Source organism: Papaver somniferum, chromosome 3 (assembly GCF_003573695.1).
Source record: "Papaver somniferum cultivar HN1 chromosome 3, ASM357369v1, whole genome shotgun sequence".
Classification (NCBI taxonomy): domain Eukaryota; kingdom Viridiplantae; phylum Streptophyta; class Magnoliopsida; order Ranunculales; family Papaveraceae; genus Papaver; species Papaver somniferum.
The window spans coordinates 50,922,226-50,940,861 of NC_039360.1; the positions used below are offsets into that span (position 1 = coordinate 50,922,226).

Below are 18,636 nucleotides of genomic sequence, written 5' to 3' on the forward strand. Positions count from 1 at the left end.
CATCTAAGGCAGAGATATATGGTTATGATGTAAAAAGTTATACAGATCTTGTTTGGTATGTTGAAGCAATAAAGGCTACTAATCTTTGCAGCTATATTAATTTTGAGTATGATAAAGAGACTAAACGTTTTAAGAGACTTTTCATATGTTTTGCTGCCTGTATCGAAGGATACCGGTTCATTCGCCCTATGCTTTACTGTGATGCAACATTTCTCACTGGGAGATTCAAGGGAACATTGATGGCTGCCACTGGTGTGAATGGAAACCAAGGTAATTTTTATTTGTTTTCTGTATAACTCATATTAGTTTGTTTTGATTCTTAAGAGCAATGTGAATGAATCAAGTTTCTCTGTAAGGCTTTCATTTAAAGGAGAAGTATTTTCACACACTACTATTTTTGTTAAGATGTTAGCTGTTCATAAGTGGGAATTAACTCCTGTTGCTTTGTTTTTATCTTTTACTTTTGTTAAGGTCTTCATTTTGGTATCTGCACTGCTATTTTTGAAATGTTATTTCCTTTTCTTTTTTGGATATGTACTTCATTGTTCAGAATGTACTGCTATTGTATATATCATAGAATGAAGTCCATTCTATGGTGTGAACTATATGAGTTTTTCTAGACTTCATTCCAGAAATGAAGTCCATTTTATAATATGAACTGTAGAAGTTTTCTAGACTTCATTCCAGAAATGAAGTCCATTATATGGCATGAACTGTAGAAGTTTTCTAGACTTCATTCCAGAAATGAAGTCCAATACTATGGTATGAATGTCCTTGTTTAAGAAGAAGGTCTTCATTCTGTGTTTTTTTAAGTTTTTATATGCATTGATTTCTTAATGAACTGACACTTTTAGTTCTTTTTTGTGTTCTTTTCATTATGTAGGATTTTTTCCTTTTGTGTATGCTTTAGTTCCTGGAGAAGACATTGAAGGGTGGGAGTGGTTCATGGAAAACTTGCAGCATTGTGTCGACCCTCGTCCTATCACCCTTATCACTGATCGTCATGAAGGTCTGAAACAAAGTATTCCCAAGTATTTTCCCAACTCTTATCATAGTTATTGTTTCTATCATTTGAAGAATAACCTCCCCATCAAGAAATCACATTAGAAGTATAAACAAGTTCTGGATTTGTTCCATAAAGCTGCATACTCCTACAGCGTTGCCAAATATGAGTTTGCTTTGAATGAGATGTGCATCATAGGATGTGGTTGGGTTGCCAAGTACCTTATAAATATTGATCCAAAGCACTGGGCAAATGTTTTTTTTGTAGGATGTAGGTATGGGACACACTCATCAAGTATTGCACAGTTTTTCAATAACTGGATTCATCGTGAAAGGGATCTGCCTCCAGCTGCTCTTGTTGATGAGATCAGGATAAAGATTATGAGGATGACTGCAGAAAGGCGTGAGATCGGTAGAAATTATCATGATAGTTTGACTCCCATCTATAAAGATTTACTCAAGTCACATGTCGATATAGGTCGTCCATGGAATGTTACCGAGTCAGGTAATGGTATATATGAGGTTCACTCTCCCAGCTCTCATGCTGTTGATCTGATGCAGATGACGTGCACTTTCCAGAGATGGAAAGTGTTTGGTTTCCCCTGTGCTCATGCCACTGCTTCTATTACCATGAATGGTACTGAGATGTTGAGGTTTATTCAGCTTTACTTTGGTTCGAACCATTTTCGCAATTCTTATGCTCCTGCAATTCGACCTATTCCCAACTATGACAGGCCAGAAGCATAAGAACCTGAAGAGAGAGTCCTTCCTGGTATTCCAAGGCCACCTCCAGGGAGTCCACCAAAGAAGCGTATTCGCAGTGCCTATGAGAAGGATAGGAGGCATATTAAGTGCTCAAATTGCAAGAAGATTGGGAACCACAACAAAGCTACTTGTCGTGTATTAATGTTGCAGTAGTATGCCTGAATTTTTATTAGTTTCTGGTGTTAGTTTTCATATGAATTGGTGTTTTTTAGTTCTGCTCTGGGATATGCACTTTCTTTGAGAACTTCACTTTCTGGAATGAACTCCTTTTTTTTGTAGAACTGCTATTTTTGAAATGTTATTTCCCTTTCTTTTTTGGATATGTACTTCATTGTTCAGAATGGACTGCCATTATATATATATATATATATATCAGTTCATTTTTCTAAACTTCATTCCAGAAATGAAGTCCATTCTATGGCATTAACTGTACAATTTTCCTAGACTTCACTCCAAAAATGAAGTCCATTCTATGGTATGATCTATAGAAGTTTTTCTAGACTTCATTCCAGGAATGAAGTCCATTCTTTGGCATGAACTGTAGAAGTTTTCCTAGACTTCATTCCACAAAAGAAGTCCATTCTATGGCATGGACTGTAGAACTTTTCTAGACTTCATTTCTGGAATGAAGTCCATTCTATGGCATGGACTGTAGATATTTTCTAGACTTCATTCCAGAAATGAAGTCCATTCTATGGCATGGAGTAGAACCTTTCTAGACTTCATTTCTGGAATGAAGTCTAGCAAAACATCAAAGAAGGAACATTCATGCTACAAAATTCATAAGAAAATAAGACAGTAAGACAAAAGATAAGACAGAACATTGATATTATACACTACCCAAAATATTAGAGTATCAATTACATTAGATGAAAATATAAAACATATTAGAGTATCAATTACATTAGAAGCTAATCTACTGTCCAAAATACCATATTTAGAAAAGTTTTCTGTTGTAGTAAGAAGTAATCTACTGTCCAAAATACTATAGTTAAAAGAATAAACATATCAGATTATATATGACATTAGAGAATCTCATTTCAGTCTTTGCAACCTTCTTCAATCAGTTTATTGTTAAGATATTGTTCATTAGTTGTTTCACTCCAACTTAATCCATCTTTCTCGTCATTTAGAAGCTTGCAAGCCATTTTGTATCTCCACCGCTGCATCTTCTTTTATCATTTCATCTCTTGGAATCATATGCTCAGATTTCAGGAGCAATGGCTTACAACTTCGCTTTATCCAATAACATGTATTGAGAAGGAAATCTGGATATGCTCCCTGATCAGCTACCTGCATTTGCTCAATGTTTAAGTCAATGCTTCTTTCTTGATCATGTTTCACCAGCCATTTATCAATATGTAGTTTACAGTAGGTGGCCATTTTTCTTGCATTCTTTGAACATCTTTCTCATATTTCTCCTTTTTTGAGTGAGTTGTAATGCTCCCACTGACAGTTTCCGATGTCGTAAACAAGTAGGTGCCAGTGTAAACCCATAGGCCCTTCTGATTTGCCTTCAGCAGGCAGGTTCATTGGAATGATTATCTTCTGAGTCTTGTTATGCATATCTGCTATGAAGTTATCAATCTCACATGCCCTATCATCGACTTTCTTCTCATGGAAATATGTCTGCAAATATATATATAAATTTTCAAATTCACAATACCATCAAGAAAGCAGTTTCACTATAAAAATGAACTGCTGAATAACAATATGGAATGATAGTCTTTTTCAGACTAGTTCATATTGTGTAATGAACTGACAGGTTAAAATCTTGCTAAATGAATCAACTGTTTTTCTTTTATATCACTATATATCATCAATAGTTATAATGAAGACTCACATGTAATGAACTGACAGGTTAAAATCTTTCTAAGGAAATAACATTTCTTTATATCACTATGTATCATCAATAGTTGCCACTAAATTTCTGGAAGCAAGGACTTACAAATGCAGTAGGTGCCATCATCTCAAAGTGGATGTATTTCGGTGGATCTTGGTTGTCTTCGCTATCCATTTTTTCTCTCTCCCTTTGTGCTGCCATCTTCCTCTTGTAACAGTAATAGAAAAGAATTAGGACATCAAGGTTTTTATTTAACATTAGATCATTAATGTGTTCTCCTTGGATACCGAACTGATCCTTGTTAGCTGCATCATCTATAACCCAAGCCGCTTGACTGCAGGAGGATAAACAAAACTTCAACATTAATGAATAGAAGTTCATTTATAATATCAACATAATTAACATTAATAAATAATTCAAAAAATACAAATAAAAAACAATTCAATAATGGTATTGTGCATCAAAAGTCAGATTTCACCCCTCAGAATGAACCCCTAACATCTATATTGTATCCAGAGTTCATCCATGAGAATGAACTCCAACCTTTCTAGACTTCATTCCTGGAATGAAGTCCATTCTGTAGACTTCATTCCAAAAATGAAGTCCATTATATAACAATGAAATTAACCCTAACTTTTCTAGACTTCATTTCCAAAAATGAACTCCAACCTGTAAAGCATAAATTTTTTACAGAAGGGAGAAGAATAGTTAGAATATTTACCTAGGTTCATTTATAATATCATCATAAATGAATAGAAATTCTTTTTTTTTCTTACCTTTGCATAGCGTGTTTGTAGAAGGTACCCAACACTCTCTTTTGATCTCTATCCAATTTGGAGAAGTATGGAGACTTTTTCAGGTCCCCCATATTTGGAACGATGGGCATGTACGCTCTCAGCTGCTTTTCTTGCTCTCTCTTCTCTGCTAGAGTATTTTCTAGTTCATTTCTACTTCTCTTTTTGCTTGCTGCATCTTTTTGATTTTCTTTCTCGATAGCAGCAGGTACATTCTTTCTCTTATTCTGCTCAGCATTCTTCTCATAGTCAGCAGGTTTAGGAGGAGTCTTTGAACCAACTTTCTTGCTTGATTGATTCTTCACCCGTGGTTCCTTCTGCTCAACTTTCTTCTGCTCAGCATGCTTCTCCTCATTTTGTTCTTCTTTCCTTTGCAGTCTCAATCTGAACTTCAGTTTCGATGCACTGCAATCCGATCCACTGATGTACTCTTTTCCAATCACATTTGCTGGCTTTTTTCTCGTTGTAGTCATCCTGTGTTTTCCAACAAGTTTAATTGGGGTTTTATCAGTGGAAGAAGAACCAAGACCATGTTTATTCAAATCTGCAACTATCTGTGATACAGTCTCAATGTTGTTTGCTGGCTCAACAACTTCTTCATCATTCAAATCTTGTCTTTCAACAACTACCTGTAATACTGGCTCAATGTTGTTTGCTGGCTCAACAACTATCTGTGTCATCCCAATCGAGAAACTAGGAGGACTACAGTTGATTGGATTTACTGTAGTTTTGATGATAGTGTCAGCTTCTTCATCATTCAATTCTTCATTCTTCTCATTCTTGTCATCAATAATCTGCAGACTCACATGCTCTTCATTGACGAACATATCATCTCTGTCTCTTGCTGCTATAAATAATTCAAAAGACACAAATAAAAAACAATTCAATAATGGTATTGTGCATCAAAAGTCAGAGTTCACCCCTCAGAATGAACCCCTAACATCTATATTGTATCCAGAGTTCATCCATGAGAATGAACTCCAACCTTTATAGACTTCATTCCAAAAATGAAGTCCATTCTGTAGACTTCATTCCTGGAATGAAGTCCATTATGTAGACTTCATTCCAAAAATGAAGTTCATTATATAACAATGATATTAACCCTAACTTTTCTACACTTCATTCCAAAAATGAACTCCAACCTGTAAAGCATAAATTTTTACAAAAAGGAGAAGAATAGTTGGAATATTTACCTAGGTTCAAACATTGATCCATATTTAAGGGAACTCCGGCGTTGTCTGTTGGAAATGAAGGTATCTCTTCTTCAACCATCGTATCAAGTAGCTTTTCCTGAATATTACTTGTATCAACTTGAGTAGAAGGATTCTCAACAGTTAAGACGGGAAAGATAGGAGCAGGTCTTCTGGCAGCTTCCATAGCAGCATCTGATGCTGCTTGTGTTCCTTCATCCATAGCAGCATTTGCTACTGTTTGCATTCCTTCATCCAGAACAACATTTTCATTCACATTGCCTCCATCAGCTTCCATGCCTTCATCCACTTGTTGATTCAGTATATTGTTTATTTCATCACTCAACAATGAACTCTTGTACTCATCAGGGAAAATAGTACGCATGTATTCACAAGCTTGTTCTACCATGAATTTCGCGACATTCCCACCTTCAGCTAGCAATGCATCAACCTCGGGTTGCTTAGAAGACAAGTGTTCTACAAGGGATTTCATCTTCTTGTCAAAAAGTGTCTTTGAAGTTGTTGCTTCTGCAAGTGAGTGCTCAAGTTCTTGCTGCTTTAACAAAAGATTCCCCATCTCCTCTGAATGTTTTCTTGTCAACTCTTTAATCTCTCGAGTATGTTTAACTCTCAGGTTCTCCATCTCACCAACATGTGTAGCTTTCAAACTTTCTATCTGACCCAACATAATACTGAATTCTTCCTCGAGCAACTCAGCCCTTGTCTTGGCTTTTTGCTGTTGCAGTAGCTTGTTTTCAGCATCAGTATATTCTTCCATGAATTTTTTTGATAGCTGCACACACAAAATTCAAATTTTCAGATAATATCAACATTAATGTTTAACATTTTTTTAGATTTCATTTTGTGAAATGAAACCCCAATTGCTTCCTCATTCATAATTTGAATTCATTAAAAGGAATGAACTACAAGTTCACAGCAATCGACATTAACAGTCAGAGTTCATTTTGTATAATGAATTAACAATTTTTTTATCTTTAAAGTTGCTTATTTTCATTTTCAGAATTGAATGCAATATAACAGTATCATCTTAATCTAGTTTTTTACCTCTCCAAAATCATCAACATTCATTTCTATGTGATTGCAAAGGGTTCTCAATGTTCCACCTTGCAAACCTTGGACAGTAGCCTGCTCTATTCTGCACCTTCCACCTGGGTGTTATTTTTTTTGAATGCTCAGAAAACCAAGGTTGTAAAAAGAAGAAATACACTAGTCAGTTATCAATAGTTTTCAAATGAACTGTCAAAATGAAGAAATATACAAAATGAACTGCCAAAATAATTATGAAATATACAAGTATCTAACAGTTTTCATCTCACCAACAAGTAAAGGTAACATCCTTCAGAAGAACCTCTTTTCAAGCTTTCCATCAAATGCTTGCCGATAATACTGCTCATGAAAAGTCGGAGCATTAGGTAATATATACCACGCCGACTTTTACAGTCGGCATGATTGACAATCGTCGACCTTGCCGACTCTGGGTAGCAAAAGTGGAAAAAAAAATCGATCATTTGCATGGAAAAATCACAATCTTCACCACGTAAGTTGTCTACCTGATTACTTGCAGCTCCATTCTCTTCTTCTTGGTCATTGGGTTCTGTGTTTGGCTCAAGGCATTCATCACTTCCATACCCATCTTGAGTATGAGGAAAATAAAAGTGAGGATCATGCATATAATCCATTTGATCATGGTTTGATAGATCATCATACAAGTACTCATCTGTAGGAGGAAAGTTAGAAGACTCCCCCACTTCAAAATCAGGATTTGAATCACTCATATCACAAATTTCACAAAAACCCTAACTTTTCCCCCAAAAAACTCCTCTACTACTTCATTCTCTTTCTTACTCTCAATTATTTCCAAATCCACTCATATAAATCAACTAACTAATCTAACTAATTTAACTAATCTAATCATTTCAATTAAGTTAGTATTAATGATTGCAGGGGCAATTTAGCCATTTATAAAAAAACACGGTTAAGGGGTGGCTGATTTTACTTCACAATGACCAATTTTTTGTTTTATTAGGTATACCCAATTAATCTGGATATACCCCAATCAAGCCAGGTAACAAAACCCTTATGAAACGTCTAATTATATAACGTTTTTATTTGTTTTTGCTAATAAGAAAAGATTAGTATTTAATTAAACCTCTTCCAGATGAAGAAATATTCCCCACCAAGATGTTAGACGAGTGTGAATAGGTAATATAAGGGACATTCCGAAAATAAACATGCTAAACTGCACATACACTCTTCAGTCGGTGCGGCTATGATGTGGTCGGCCACGTACTTCAAGTATGTGGCCCTCTTTAAATGCTGACACCTCATATAAAGTAGAAAAAATTTTGGAAAATTATTTTATTATCTAAGTGTTTTGTTTTTTTCTTTTCTCAACTTCCAACTTTTTCTCGAAAAATGAAACAGTTAAGAAGATTTAGAGGGGAAAAGTTTTTTGGTTGAATATGTGTCAAAAAATAAAGAAGGGCCACGTACAAAATGGGTGTGGCCCGACCACATCGCAGCCATGGCGCTCTTCAGTTTCACACACATATACTGCATTTAGTGTCATTAATTGACACTCTATATATATATATGCGCGTCTGTTTTTTTTTTTTGTTTTTGTTTTTTTTTTTTTAGAGAGAAATGAAATCTCACTCTTCCTCTATACACTCTATAACAACTATTACATGCCATCCTCGTTATGTATACCCTTTCTTCTCATCTCTCTTTCTCCATCTCTTTTCTCTCTAAATCTCTCTAAACAGTTCTCAATTGAGTGGTGATCTCTCACCAAATGGGTTTTTCTAGTGTTTTTGGATACATTTTCTTATGTTCTTCCTTACTCTTTCATCTCCACAATTACAAAGCTGGTAATAATTTTTTTCTTTATGTTTCCTAATTAGTTTCTTAAACATTTGATGTTTTTACTGTTCTAATCTCATATATTAAAAAAGTTTATGATGAGTGATGTGCTTTGATGATGGTCAGATGGGTATGATCAATTGGATCCACATGGGGTGATAGAAATCAAATGGGATATCCTAACTTGGGTAGACGATACATACAATGTAAGTTTCTCTTTGTTAGTTCTGTTCTTCCTTTTTTGATTCTTCCAAAGATGGAATTAATTCAGTGGTTTGAACGATTCAAATTCATTTTCGAAATCGGTGCATGTTAGGAGGTTTCTCATGCAAATTTAATTAAGAAATCTTTGACTTTACAGGTAGTAAACAATATTCTTCGTAGAATCCGGAACCTAATTAGTGAAAATTTTATTGTTTTGGTTAGGGTAAACATCTGACTTAATCATCTCTGCCGTTGAATGGTATTGGAAGAGGGTTACAATTTAACGGCTCTGATTATCTTAGTAAGAAACAAAGAATGTTTCTTTCTAGTGGGTCCCATTTAAATTATGTCAAAAATCAGACTCCAGGTTATATCGTTGGGTCAGCGATTCGACTCTCCACTGAACTAAAGTTTGTAGATATTTTTGTACTAGGGAGTGATGTAGCCTGGTGTTTGTTATTCTTTCTTATTTCTGCTTTAATGGCTTAGTGTAACATGATGTTTTTGTACAGGCACAAATCTCTATACTTAATAAGCAAGCATTTCGACACATAGAAAGACCTGGTTGGGCATTAAGTTGGACATGGCAAAATAAGGAAGTAATATGGAGTATGTTAGGAGCAGAAGCAACAGAACAAGGTGATTGTACAAGAATTAAAGGAAGTGCACCTCCACACACTTGTGAGCAGCAACCAGTGATTATCGATTTATTACCAGGAGCACCTTATAATATGCAAACAAGTAATTGTTGCAAAGGTGGTGTATTAACAACAGAAATCCAAGATCCTTCGAAACATGGAGCATTTTTTCAAATGTCCGTTGGAAAGGCACTGTTTATGGAGATTATTAACGGCACTGCAAAACCCAGTGTTAATCAAACTGCACCAGCTGCACCACCACCTGATGATGGTGATAAACATGAGAAGCAGCGTGATATGGGTAAAGATAAGAGGCAGTCTCCGGCTAAAGATGCAAGTCATGATAAGAATCACGAGAAAAAAGGGGAAGATAAGAACAAGAAAAAGCATCAGTTTAATGTTGATGGAGTCGACGGCGAGAAGAAAGAAAAGGAGATGAAGAACAAGTTTCATGATAGTCATAAGAAGAGAGTTTTAATAGGTAGTGACGCTGTTGGTTACGATGCAGGTGATGGTCATACGAACACTACAGCAAAAATCCCAGACCCAGTAGATATGATTATACCTCAGAATTTCAGTATTGGCATTCCTGGTTATACTTGTGGACCCCCAGAGCGGGTTGCACCAACTAAATTTCTTGTGGATAAGGGTCGTCGTAAAACACAAGCTCTCTGTAAGTATATCGATTGTCCTAGAAATTCCTTTCATTCCTTTTCATGTATTTCTACTTCCTGTGTGTATATATAAACGGAAATTGTTAATTAGCGTCCTATTGTGCAGTGTGTAGCCTATTTTGTTGAAGCTTTTCACTAATGTTGTTGTTTCTTTGGCTTCTCTAATCTAAATGAGTTGTTAATTTTGCAGATACATGGAAATTGACGTGTACCTACTCGCAAATGCAGGCATCACAAACCCCTACATGCTGTGTTTCAATGTCTTCATTCTACAACGATACAATCGTTCAATGCCCTACATGCAGTTGTGCTTGTCGTAGAGATCCAACTAAACAATGCATCGAGTAATTAATATTCACTAACCTCTCTAACATTTTGTATCTATTACCAAATTTAGCTTTACGTTTTCATTCGTTATAACAATGGTTGGTTTCTGTGGTATTTAACAGTCCCACAAAAGATCTGCAGCCTCTAATAGAACTTCCACACAGTGAGGATGAAGTTGTTCCTCCTAAAGTCAGGTGTACAGAACATATGTGCCCAATTAGGATTCACTGGCATGTCAAAACAAGTTATAAGGACTATTGGAGAGTCAAGGTTACCGTGCACAACTTCAATTTCGTCAAGAACTACTCCGATTGGAGTTTAGTTGTGCAACACCCAAACTTGAAGAGTTTAGTTCAAGTATTCAGCTTCAACTACAAGCCGTTATTAGTGTTTCCCACAAGTAAGTTCTTATTATTCTGTGAAAATTCAGTGGGTTTCTAGTCATATTTGTGCTCGCTTCTAATGCTACTTTCTGGTTATACTCTTGTTGCAGATGATACTGGAATGTTTTGGGGAATTCCATTTTACAATAACATGTTAATGCAATCATCAGTAGAAGCTGGAAATGTACAAACAGAGATTTTACTTAAAAAAGATCCAGGATTTTCATTTGGCGGAGGCTTTGCTTTCCCAATAAAAATAAGCTTCAATGGTGATGCCTGTGTAATGCCTCCTCCAGATCAATACCCTAGACTTCCAAACAGTAGCTTCTCACTTTCTAGCAACAGTAGGCCAATTCTCTTTTCTTTGTTCCTACTCTTGCTTCCCCTTTATATTGTGTATTAACCTGCCTCTACTCCTAGTTGGAAGAACTCTGGTTAATCATTTTGTAATACAGATTTGTTGCACAGATAACTTCAATTGATTCAGTCGTATACTTTATCCCGCGTTAATGCCCTTTTTTCTCGTGTAGATGGTGCGTAATTTTATGAGTGCAGTGCAGTTTATCCCAATAACCAGGATTCAGGCAGCTTGACAAAGGACTAGTTTTGTTCAGTAACATGAAATTTATATTTTGATTCAGTAAGATAAGCTAAACATTGACTGTTTTTTAGGTTGCTCAGATTTTCACCCCTTGTCACCACCAAAATTTGCACTCCTGGTAATCTCTATTGCAAAATTTAGGACTATCAATTTGTAGTTGTATGCCTTTCATTATAGGGAAAATTCGTCAAACTTTTTTAGTTCAGCTTGATTTACCGAGTTCGTTTTGAAGTGCCTCATCAATCCGTATGAGTGCATCAATGTAGAATTATAACCAGTGAAACAAAAATCTAACACAATTAAAAAGATAATATGACTTGGGTCTTGAACAATATCAGAGACATGCATTCCATGAAAGATTTCACGCAATCTAGTCAAAAGAAACGATATATCGAGTTCTCATCAACTTTTAACATACTAAAAGAAAGATAGAGATTACAGGACTCGGGGAACTTTAAGCTAGCAACAAGCAGAAACAGGACCAAGCCACTAACTAAATCCATAGTCCTGCTTGAAGGGGACACCTAAACTACTGAGACGTGAGCAGAAGCTTCACTCATCAAAATAGCAAAATGAAAACCATCACAGAACATAGTCCTGAACTCCAGACTCCTGTAGTTAAACTTCTAGAAGCACAGTTAACAGCCATAAACCTCTACGTAAAAGCCTATAACCCAACGGAATAGTTATAACTTACGATACCTCAAAGGAATGTGATATCATCAGCAACCCAAAATGATTCTTCTGATCCCCTAATGGAAATTGATACTAGCACTCTAAACAAACTCCAGCACACCTGCGACCTCAAAATACCTTCTACTACCTACTGCAAAGATATAAGTTACTTCGACTCAACCAGCCCACCTAAGACTTCAACAAGTACATCTACACTAAAGTGCCTGAAACTTAAATGAAATAGGCAAACAATGAGTCTCCTTCAAAACATGTTGCAGCGGTTTGTACACACAGGTGTGAGGCTGTCGGCTAGAGTAAGAATCCCTCTCAATTCACCAGGTTGATAGTTGAGTTCATACATTTCATTGATTGTAAAGGCATTATACCTTTCTTCGACCCGATCATAAAGAAAAGTAGTTTCTGACATCTGTCTTTTCATGATAATATAGTCTGTACCTGGAATAGCTTCAATAGAAAGATCAAGATTTCCATTCCAGTTACAAGGCGTCTTGACCTTCTCATATGTCCACTTATTACTACCATCATCTTGATCAAGTATCCAAAACGAAATGGGACATCCTGGTGTATAGTTCAATACAGCTATATGACCATCAACCTCCAATAATTCAACAGTTTGTGGATATTTCCAGGGAGTCTCAGTGACATATCCAGGGATGGGAATAACAAGAAACTTCTCAGTTCTAACATCAAACACCATTAACACTTCACCTTTGCTAGTATACCGAAACCGCCAGTATATCTTACCCCTCACATAAACAGATTTGCTTTCTTCGTTGTATTGGCCAAGCTCGCCAACATAAGAAACCTTACTTAGGAAACTGTAAGGTGGAACTGCATCAATCCTTCGCCAAGTATTTTCACCCACGGTGAAGACTTCACATACTTGTTCTTCATCAGCTCCAACTTCTTCAAAACCATCAGCATGATTAAGCAATGAGGATTCTATACCATCCTCATGTTTTCGAAAGCAGAAGATTCTATCTTCCTCTGTGCATCCAGGCCTGCTTGGGCAGTAGATAGATAGGCCTCTTGCTACTCCTTTTTTCTTCATAGTTGATATGCACAGGACTTTGTGTTCCTTTGTTCTTGGACTATATCCAAATGCAATGCAACTAACCTCACGTCTTCTTTCCTCGCCAATATTCTCATTAACATTCGGTGTTTCGATCCACGGTGTTCTCTCTCCAGTGCTAGGGTTGTAAATGAGAAAAGCCTCATCACCAGCAGTAATACACACCAAACCAGCCACAGTCTGTTTAGGTATACCAAAATTAGGGCGATCCAATTCCAATTTCTGAACCTCAGTTGGACCAACACTAGTGAAATTAATAGTTCCTCCTACTGCATCTTCTGGTGGTGAGGGGTCTGAGCTGATAAACAAGAGTGGTGCCTCATCACGACTATGAAATTGATACTGTAAATGGATAAGGTCAGAATCTCTTTCGATCATAGATTTCCACTGTGTACATACAGACTTGAACCTCATAAGGTGTTTTGCTCGAAGTCTGCTTAGTATATTACACATTATGTAATTATCACTACCAGGGGTTTTACCATTTCTATTAACACAGACTACAGCTTTACTACTAGTATCAGACCCTACAACATCAACTTTACTACTATCAGATGATACGCTTTCATTTCCATAGAATTATCACTAAGAGGAAGATGGTAAGTAGGAATTTCAGTACCTTTTGCTAGCTGGTTCTTGATCTTCTCGTTTTCCTTGTCCATTTTCTATCAGAAAACCAAACACTGCGGTGGATGTTTTTGTCGCTGAAAAGCTTTGTCAAATTGGAGGCATATTATCCTTATAAAGGCTACACTTACCCTAGAAAGTTTGATTTTGAGGACAAATCTTTTAATTTGTTTCATCTCAAGGACATAAACCTTTTGTATATTGGTAGACTCCTTCCAAGATGTTTGATTTTGAGGACAAATTTTTTAACTTGTTTCATCTCGAGGACATGAACCTTTTGTATATTGGTAGACTCCTTCCAAGATGTTTGCTTAACCACTCGACACTTGTCCCCACTCCCCAGGGTCAATTTTTGTGCTGAGCCTCGAGATGTTTACGAGGAAATCATCATCGGAAACGTCTACATTATGTTGTGCACCATCATCCGAATAACCCCGTCCACCTGAATGTTTATACTCTCTGAACCCATCAAGGCATGGCAACAACTATTTAAGAGGAAGATCCTTTGACATATGCTAACTTGACTTCGCTCACCCCTGCACGTTTTTAAGAGACTTGCCAACTAATTTATTGTTTTCTCTTTCTAATAGCTTCAGTAACATGACATTTCATTTCAAATGGTTTAACTAAACAAAGAGCCTGAATAAGAGGTACAAATTAAAGAAAAATACTGAACAAATCAAAGTAGTTCCATATAAATGGAAAATTACAACACAGGATTCCCTCGCCTCCTACCCCTATCTCTCTCTCTCCCTCTCTACTTCTCCACTACAGTGAGGCAAAAGACATCTGGGAAATTTGCTCACCAAATTTTATATCATCTAAACTAACAAAAGAAAATGCTTTGAGCATTTCTAAGAATCAGAAAGCTGTGGAAGAGTTGAGGAATGGCTAAGCTAAAAATTTAAACGTGATAATAATGGACAGTTAAGATCAGAGGGAAGTGTTCGGTAAAAAACTTATGCTGTGAGTTGTCGAGAACTGACAGTTGAGACAGAGTAGATAACATCGTCGTCATGATCGCTTCTAAGATCGGCTCATCTTCACTTTTGGCATCACCTTCTTCATCTGCCTAGCACGTTCTTTAGCTTCTTTCTTTTTAATAGCTTCGGCACTCAACTTAGCTTCGAGCTCTTCCATCATCTTCCTCTTCTCTGCTTTCTTCTTTTGTAAAGCTTCTTGTCTTGCACTCCGAAGTTCCTTGTATACTTCTTGGGCAGCCTTATTTCTAGCTGCTTCTGTTTTAGATCGTGCCTGCAGTTAAAACAATTTGGCAGGAGTCATAAAAAGAACCAATACTGGCCCGTTCTGCCTTTTTAGGTCTTCGAATAACAGTATGAGGTAAGCTATTCAAAAGGTATACCATGCATCAATTCCTAATCTAATGAATTAGCTTCTGGATTTGGTTATTCTTTTGGAGTTTAAAGAGTGAGTCGACTAAAAGCTATAAATGCGCCTGGTGTGAGTATGGGTTGACAAGTCTCTCACACTTGGGAAGGATATGGGCTTCAGTATAGTCCAGTCATGGTTACGAATTTTCTTTCTGTTTTTATGAGTTGCCAGTGCGTTTTTAAGAAGAAAAACAAGTAATATCACAAACCTGTGAACTGAGCTTGTATCGGCCGATCAAATCAATATAATAAGGTACAAGAGCCACCAATCTTGTCATATCAGCCATGTTCTTCGCATCAGGGAGAGCAAACTTGAATACCAGCATTTTTCTGTGTGATGATTGGTGTTGATCAGAAAAATGCATAGATATGAATCCCTTACCAAATTTCTCGAATGCTTTATCCCCAAAAACCTATCAAAATGAAATTTAAACAATAATCAGACCAGAGTCGATAAAAATCAGTAGAGTCAATATACAAACATACAGAACAAGTTAAACATCTAAGAAATGAACGGTGAATTTGGATTAAGCTGACTTCCCAAAGATATTCTATCTTCAGATAGAGAAATAATATGATAGCTAGCATGATGTTCATCTACAATAAGTGACCAAGACTCCAAACTTCTCATTATAACAACAAGGTATTCACCTTAATGAACCGAGAAAAAACTCGTATTGTTCTACCGTGAAGAACACACCGAAGATTTCTTTTCGAAGATCATGATCTGTTTGGTATCAAATACTGGAGAGAGGAGAAGGAAGGCACAATCAGGAAGTACCAGAACGAGCATCATGGCTTAGCCCTCACTCAAACAAGCAGCAACAGGAAGAGAGAGAAACATTGAATGGGTTGGGGAAGAGTAAAGCGGTTCGTGGTTCAACCTTACTGAAGACAGTTGAACCATACAGTCCATATATAGGGTGTGTTTAGATGAGTTAAAACTTCAAAGACATCCCCAAGAAGCACAAGGTCAGACACCAATACACTCTGACAAATGTGTTCTTATATTAACACTATAAGTTATTATAATAAGACTATTTGAGTAACAGTAAATTGCATGACATTTCCCTTTCTCAATACCACTCTCACACTTCATATTGCACAATGGCCTGCAGACCCTGCCAATTAAGCAGCTTCATCCTTTTTCTCTTCTCGTTTTCAGTATGTTATTAACCGATTCATTCAAAAGGTAAAGGTGCAAAACTAAGTTACACACATCAGCATAACACTGTTTAATAATATGTTCTATCACAAACTAACATCTTAAAGGCAAATGAAAAAGTTAATAACAACTTTTAAGTTCCAACTCCTTTATCCCCTTTTCTTCCTGGTTCTCAAAGGTAGAGCCACATATAGGCTAAAAATGGTCATCGCCACCCAACTTTAAAGGACCAACTTAGATACATCCACATATTTAAGTGCAAACATTATGCAAGTTCAGTAGAGAAGTTTTATCATTCATATCACACTACAAGTTAAATGTTTCTTAATTTTCTAAGTTAAAATCGCAACCGCTGGCTCTGCTCTGCTGGTTCTGCAGCACTTAACTTATACATCCATGATCAATAGTTTAGCAGATAGCATTTGCATGTACAGTCCAAACATATCACATATCATGTTGAACAGTCAGCTTACTCAGGGTTAGAATATCACCACAGGTAAGCGCATGAAGATCCTAAAGTTATGCGCACCAGGACAAAATATGAAGGGATTACCCTCCACTGTATTATCTGAGAGACCATGACATAGAATGGAGTAACATTCTATCAATGCCTAAGTCCTTCCCGTTTTAGATCATTACTCCTCATATGCCACTCAATCTCTAATCCCGACTCAGTTATACAGACCTTAATATTCATCGTTCTAAAAGAGAACCACTACAATTTTGAGATCTACTCATACTAAAATACAATTGCCATCCCATTTCAAGCTATTCCTACTAGTAACAACAACTTAAATCCACAAGCTATGATAAAGTACGTCAACCAAAAGAACACCAAAGAAAAAACAATATAAGACATAATAATTACCTGATCAAGAACCGCTTCAGTGATGAGATCCCCAGCTACCTCCCTAGACTCTGTAACAACCCCCAACTCCTCAGCAACCCATTTCCTATTAGTCGGTGTAGTAGGTACGAAACTAGCATATCTCTGAAGATCCATGAACTCTTTATGCATAAGTTTAGCCGCTTTCTTCTTAGCAAGAGCAAACATGACATGATCCATTGAATCATCATTCATATAAACTTCAAATGTAATCTCATCTTTACATGGAACAACCATATTATAAAGTCTAGATATCAGATCATGTCTACTTTTTAATTCCATTGTTGCTAATAACCCTTGACAATATCTCCTCCCACTTGCATAGAATTTAAACACATTTTGTCCTTCTTTTAACAATAATGGTGTATCTTTCCCATCTCCAGTTCCTAATAAACTAAAATTCTTGTCAAATATGGAATCCTTAGTTGCAAATCTAGATGCCCAAGACAAAGCTATATTCTCATTCTCCTTTTTCCCAGTAAAGTAATTCACAGCAAACATAATCAGAAAACTCACACAGATTATCTCAACAATGAAATTACGAGGAGAGAAGGAAAATGGTACACGTTCTTTGGATTCATCGGTCTTTGAATCAGATGATCCAGATTCAGAAATTGACTCAGCAACATCAGAATTAGGGTTTTCTTTCTTTTCTTCCTTCTCTTGTTGCTCTCGTTCTTGAACTGGAAGACCTTCGAATTCATCTTCATCCCAATACTCAAATGAAACAGTTGACGAGGGTTTTGATGAATCAATAGATGGAGAATTCAATGATGAATCAGGTTTTGATTCATCATCTTTTTGTTGTTCAACATCATTTTTGAAATCAGATTGAGTTAAGAGTGGAGGTGGAGAAGTAGATCGAAAATTAGTAATGAGATCAGATTCAGATTGATCTTCATCTTCTTCTTCAGATTCATCACCAAAACCTTCGAAATCAGCAGCAGCATACACTGAAGAGCGTGAGAGTTGTTGACCGATTAATGAGAGGAGAGAGAGTAGAGCTAACAAGTACCAAAATGATTTCGCCATGGCTTTTGTTGGAGCTCTCTCACTCGATCTCCGTCGCACAGATTGGAGGAGAGAAGTGTTGGTACAGAAAATGGGAAGGGGATGATTAGTACGACTGGAATATATGTTGGAATGCCGTAAATGACCCTAGTTATTAAGAAAGACAGTTGGACTTAAACGACTAAATGAGGTGTGTGTTCGGAACTTTGGATCTTGGATATCATGGCCTAATTGGCCTAACTTGTGACCGTACGAGCAATGTAGCCGATCTCGGACGATATTACCGGTTTCGGTATTTGAGCGAGACGAAAAACCACTATATCGGCGATAAAACATATGACCGATAATTTCGGCCGGTATACATCGATATGGCTGATGTATCGACGATATTACCAGTTTAGAACCGATGTTTTAACGATATTGTTTACGTGTGAAAAATGAGTAAACAAGGTGTGTGTTTGGAACTTTGGATCTTGGTGGATTG

The 18,636-nt window shown here is 36.7% G+C and overlaps 2 protein-coding genes across 2 annotated transcripts; one reads left to right on the top strand and one right to left on the bottom strand.

The window, feature by feature from the left end:
- Positions 1-8,264: 8,264 nt before the first annotated feature.
- LOC113361246 (COBRA-like protein 1) lies at positions 8,265-11,210 on the top strand. The gene is made up of 6 exons (XM_026604551.1): positions 8,265-8,485; positions 8,604-8,683; positions 9,194-9,992; positions 10,184-10,337; positions 10,443-10,720; positions 10,814-11,210. The coding sequence occupies exons 1-6, from the start codon at positions 8,410-8,412 to the stop codon at positions 11,104-11,106; spliced, it is 1,680 nt and encodes a 559-aa protein (XP_026460336.1). The 5' UTR covers positions 8,265-8,409; the 3' UTR covers positions 11,107-11,210.
- Positions 11,211-14,286: 3,076 nt separating this feature from the next.
- LOC113356128 (uncharacterized protein At5g49945-like) lies at positions 14,287-18,288 on the bottom strand. Its single transcript, XM_026599142.1, has 3 exons — positions 17,124-18,288; positions 15,300-15,503; positions 14,287-14,953 (listed from the first exon to the last, which is right to left on the bottom strand). Exons 1-3 carry the CDS (start codon positions 18,171-18,173, stop codon positions 14,726-14,728), a joined length of 1,482 nt encoding a protein of 493 aa, XP_026454927.1. The 5' UTR covers positions 18,174-18,288; the 3' UTR covers positions 14,287-14,725.
- Positions 18,289-18,636: the final 348 nt, after the last annotated feature.

Bases quoted from the DNA above. Each gene is read 5' to 3' on its own strand.
- LOC113361246 (XM_026604551.1), top strand. From the start codon at position 8,410: ATGGGTTTTTCTAGTGTTTTTGGATACATTTTCTTATGTTCTTCCTTA. The intron at 9,993-10,183 runs GTAAGTATATCG...TTAATTTTGCAG, and splicing joins TCGTAAAACACAAGCTCTCT to ATACATGGAAATTGACGTGT. The intron at 10,338-10,442 runs GTAATTAATATT...GGTATTTAACAG, and splicing joins CCAACTAAACAATGCATCGA to TCCCACAAAAGATCTGCAGC.
- LOC113356128 (XM_026599142.1), bottom strand. From the start codon at position 18,173: ATGGCGAAATCATTTTGGTACTTGTTAGCTCTACTCTCTCTCCTCTCA. The intron at 15,504-17,123 runs GTAATTATTATG...TCATTTTGATAG, and splicing joins CTGAAGCGGTTCTTGATCAG to GTTTTTGGGGATAAAGCATT. The intron at 14,954-15,299 runs GTTTGTGATATT...TTTTAACTGCAG, and splicing joins GATACAAGCTCAGTTCACAG to GCACGATCTAAAACAGAAGC.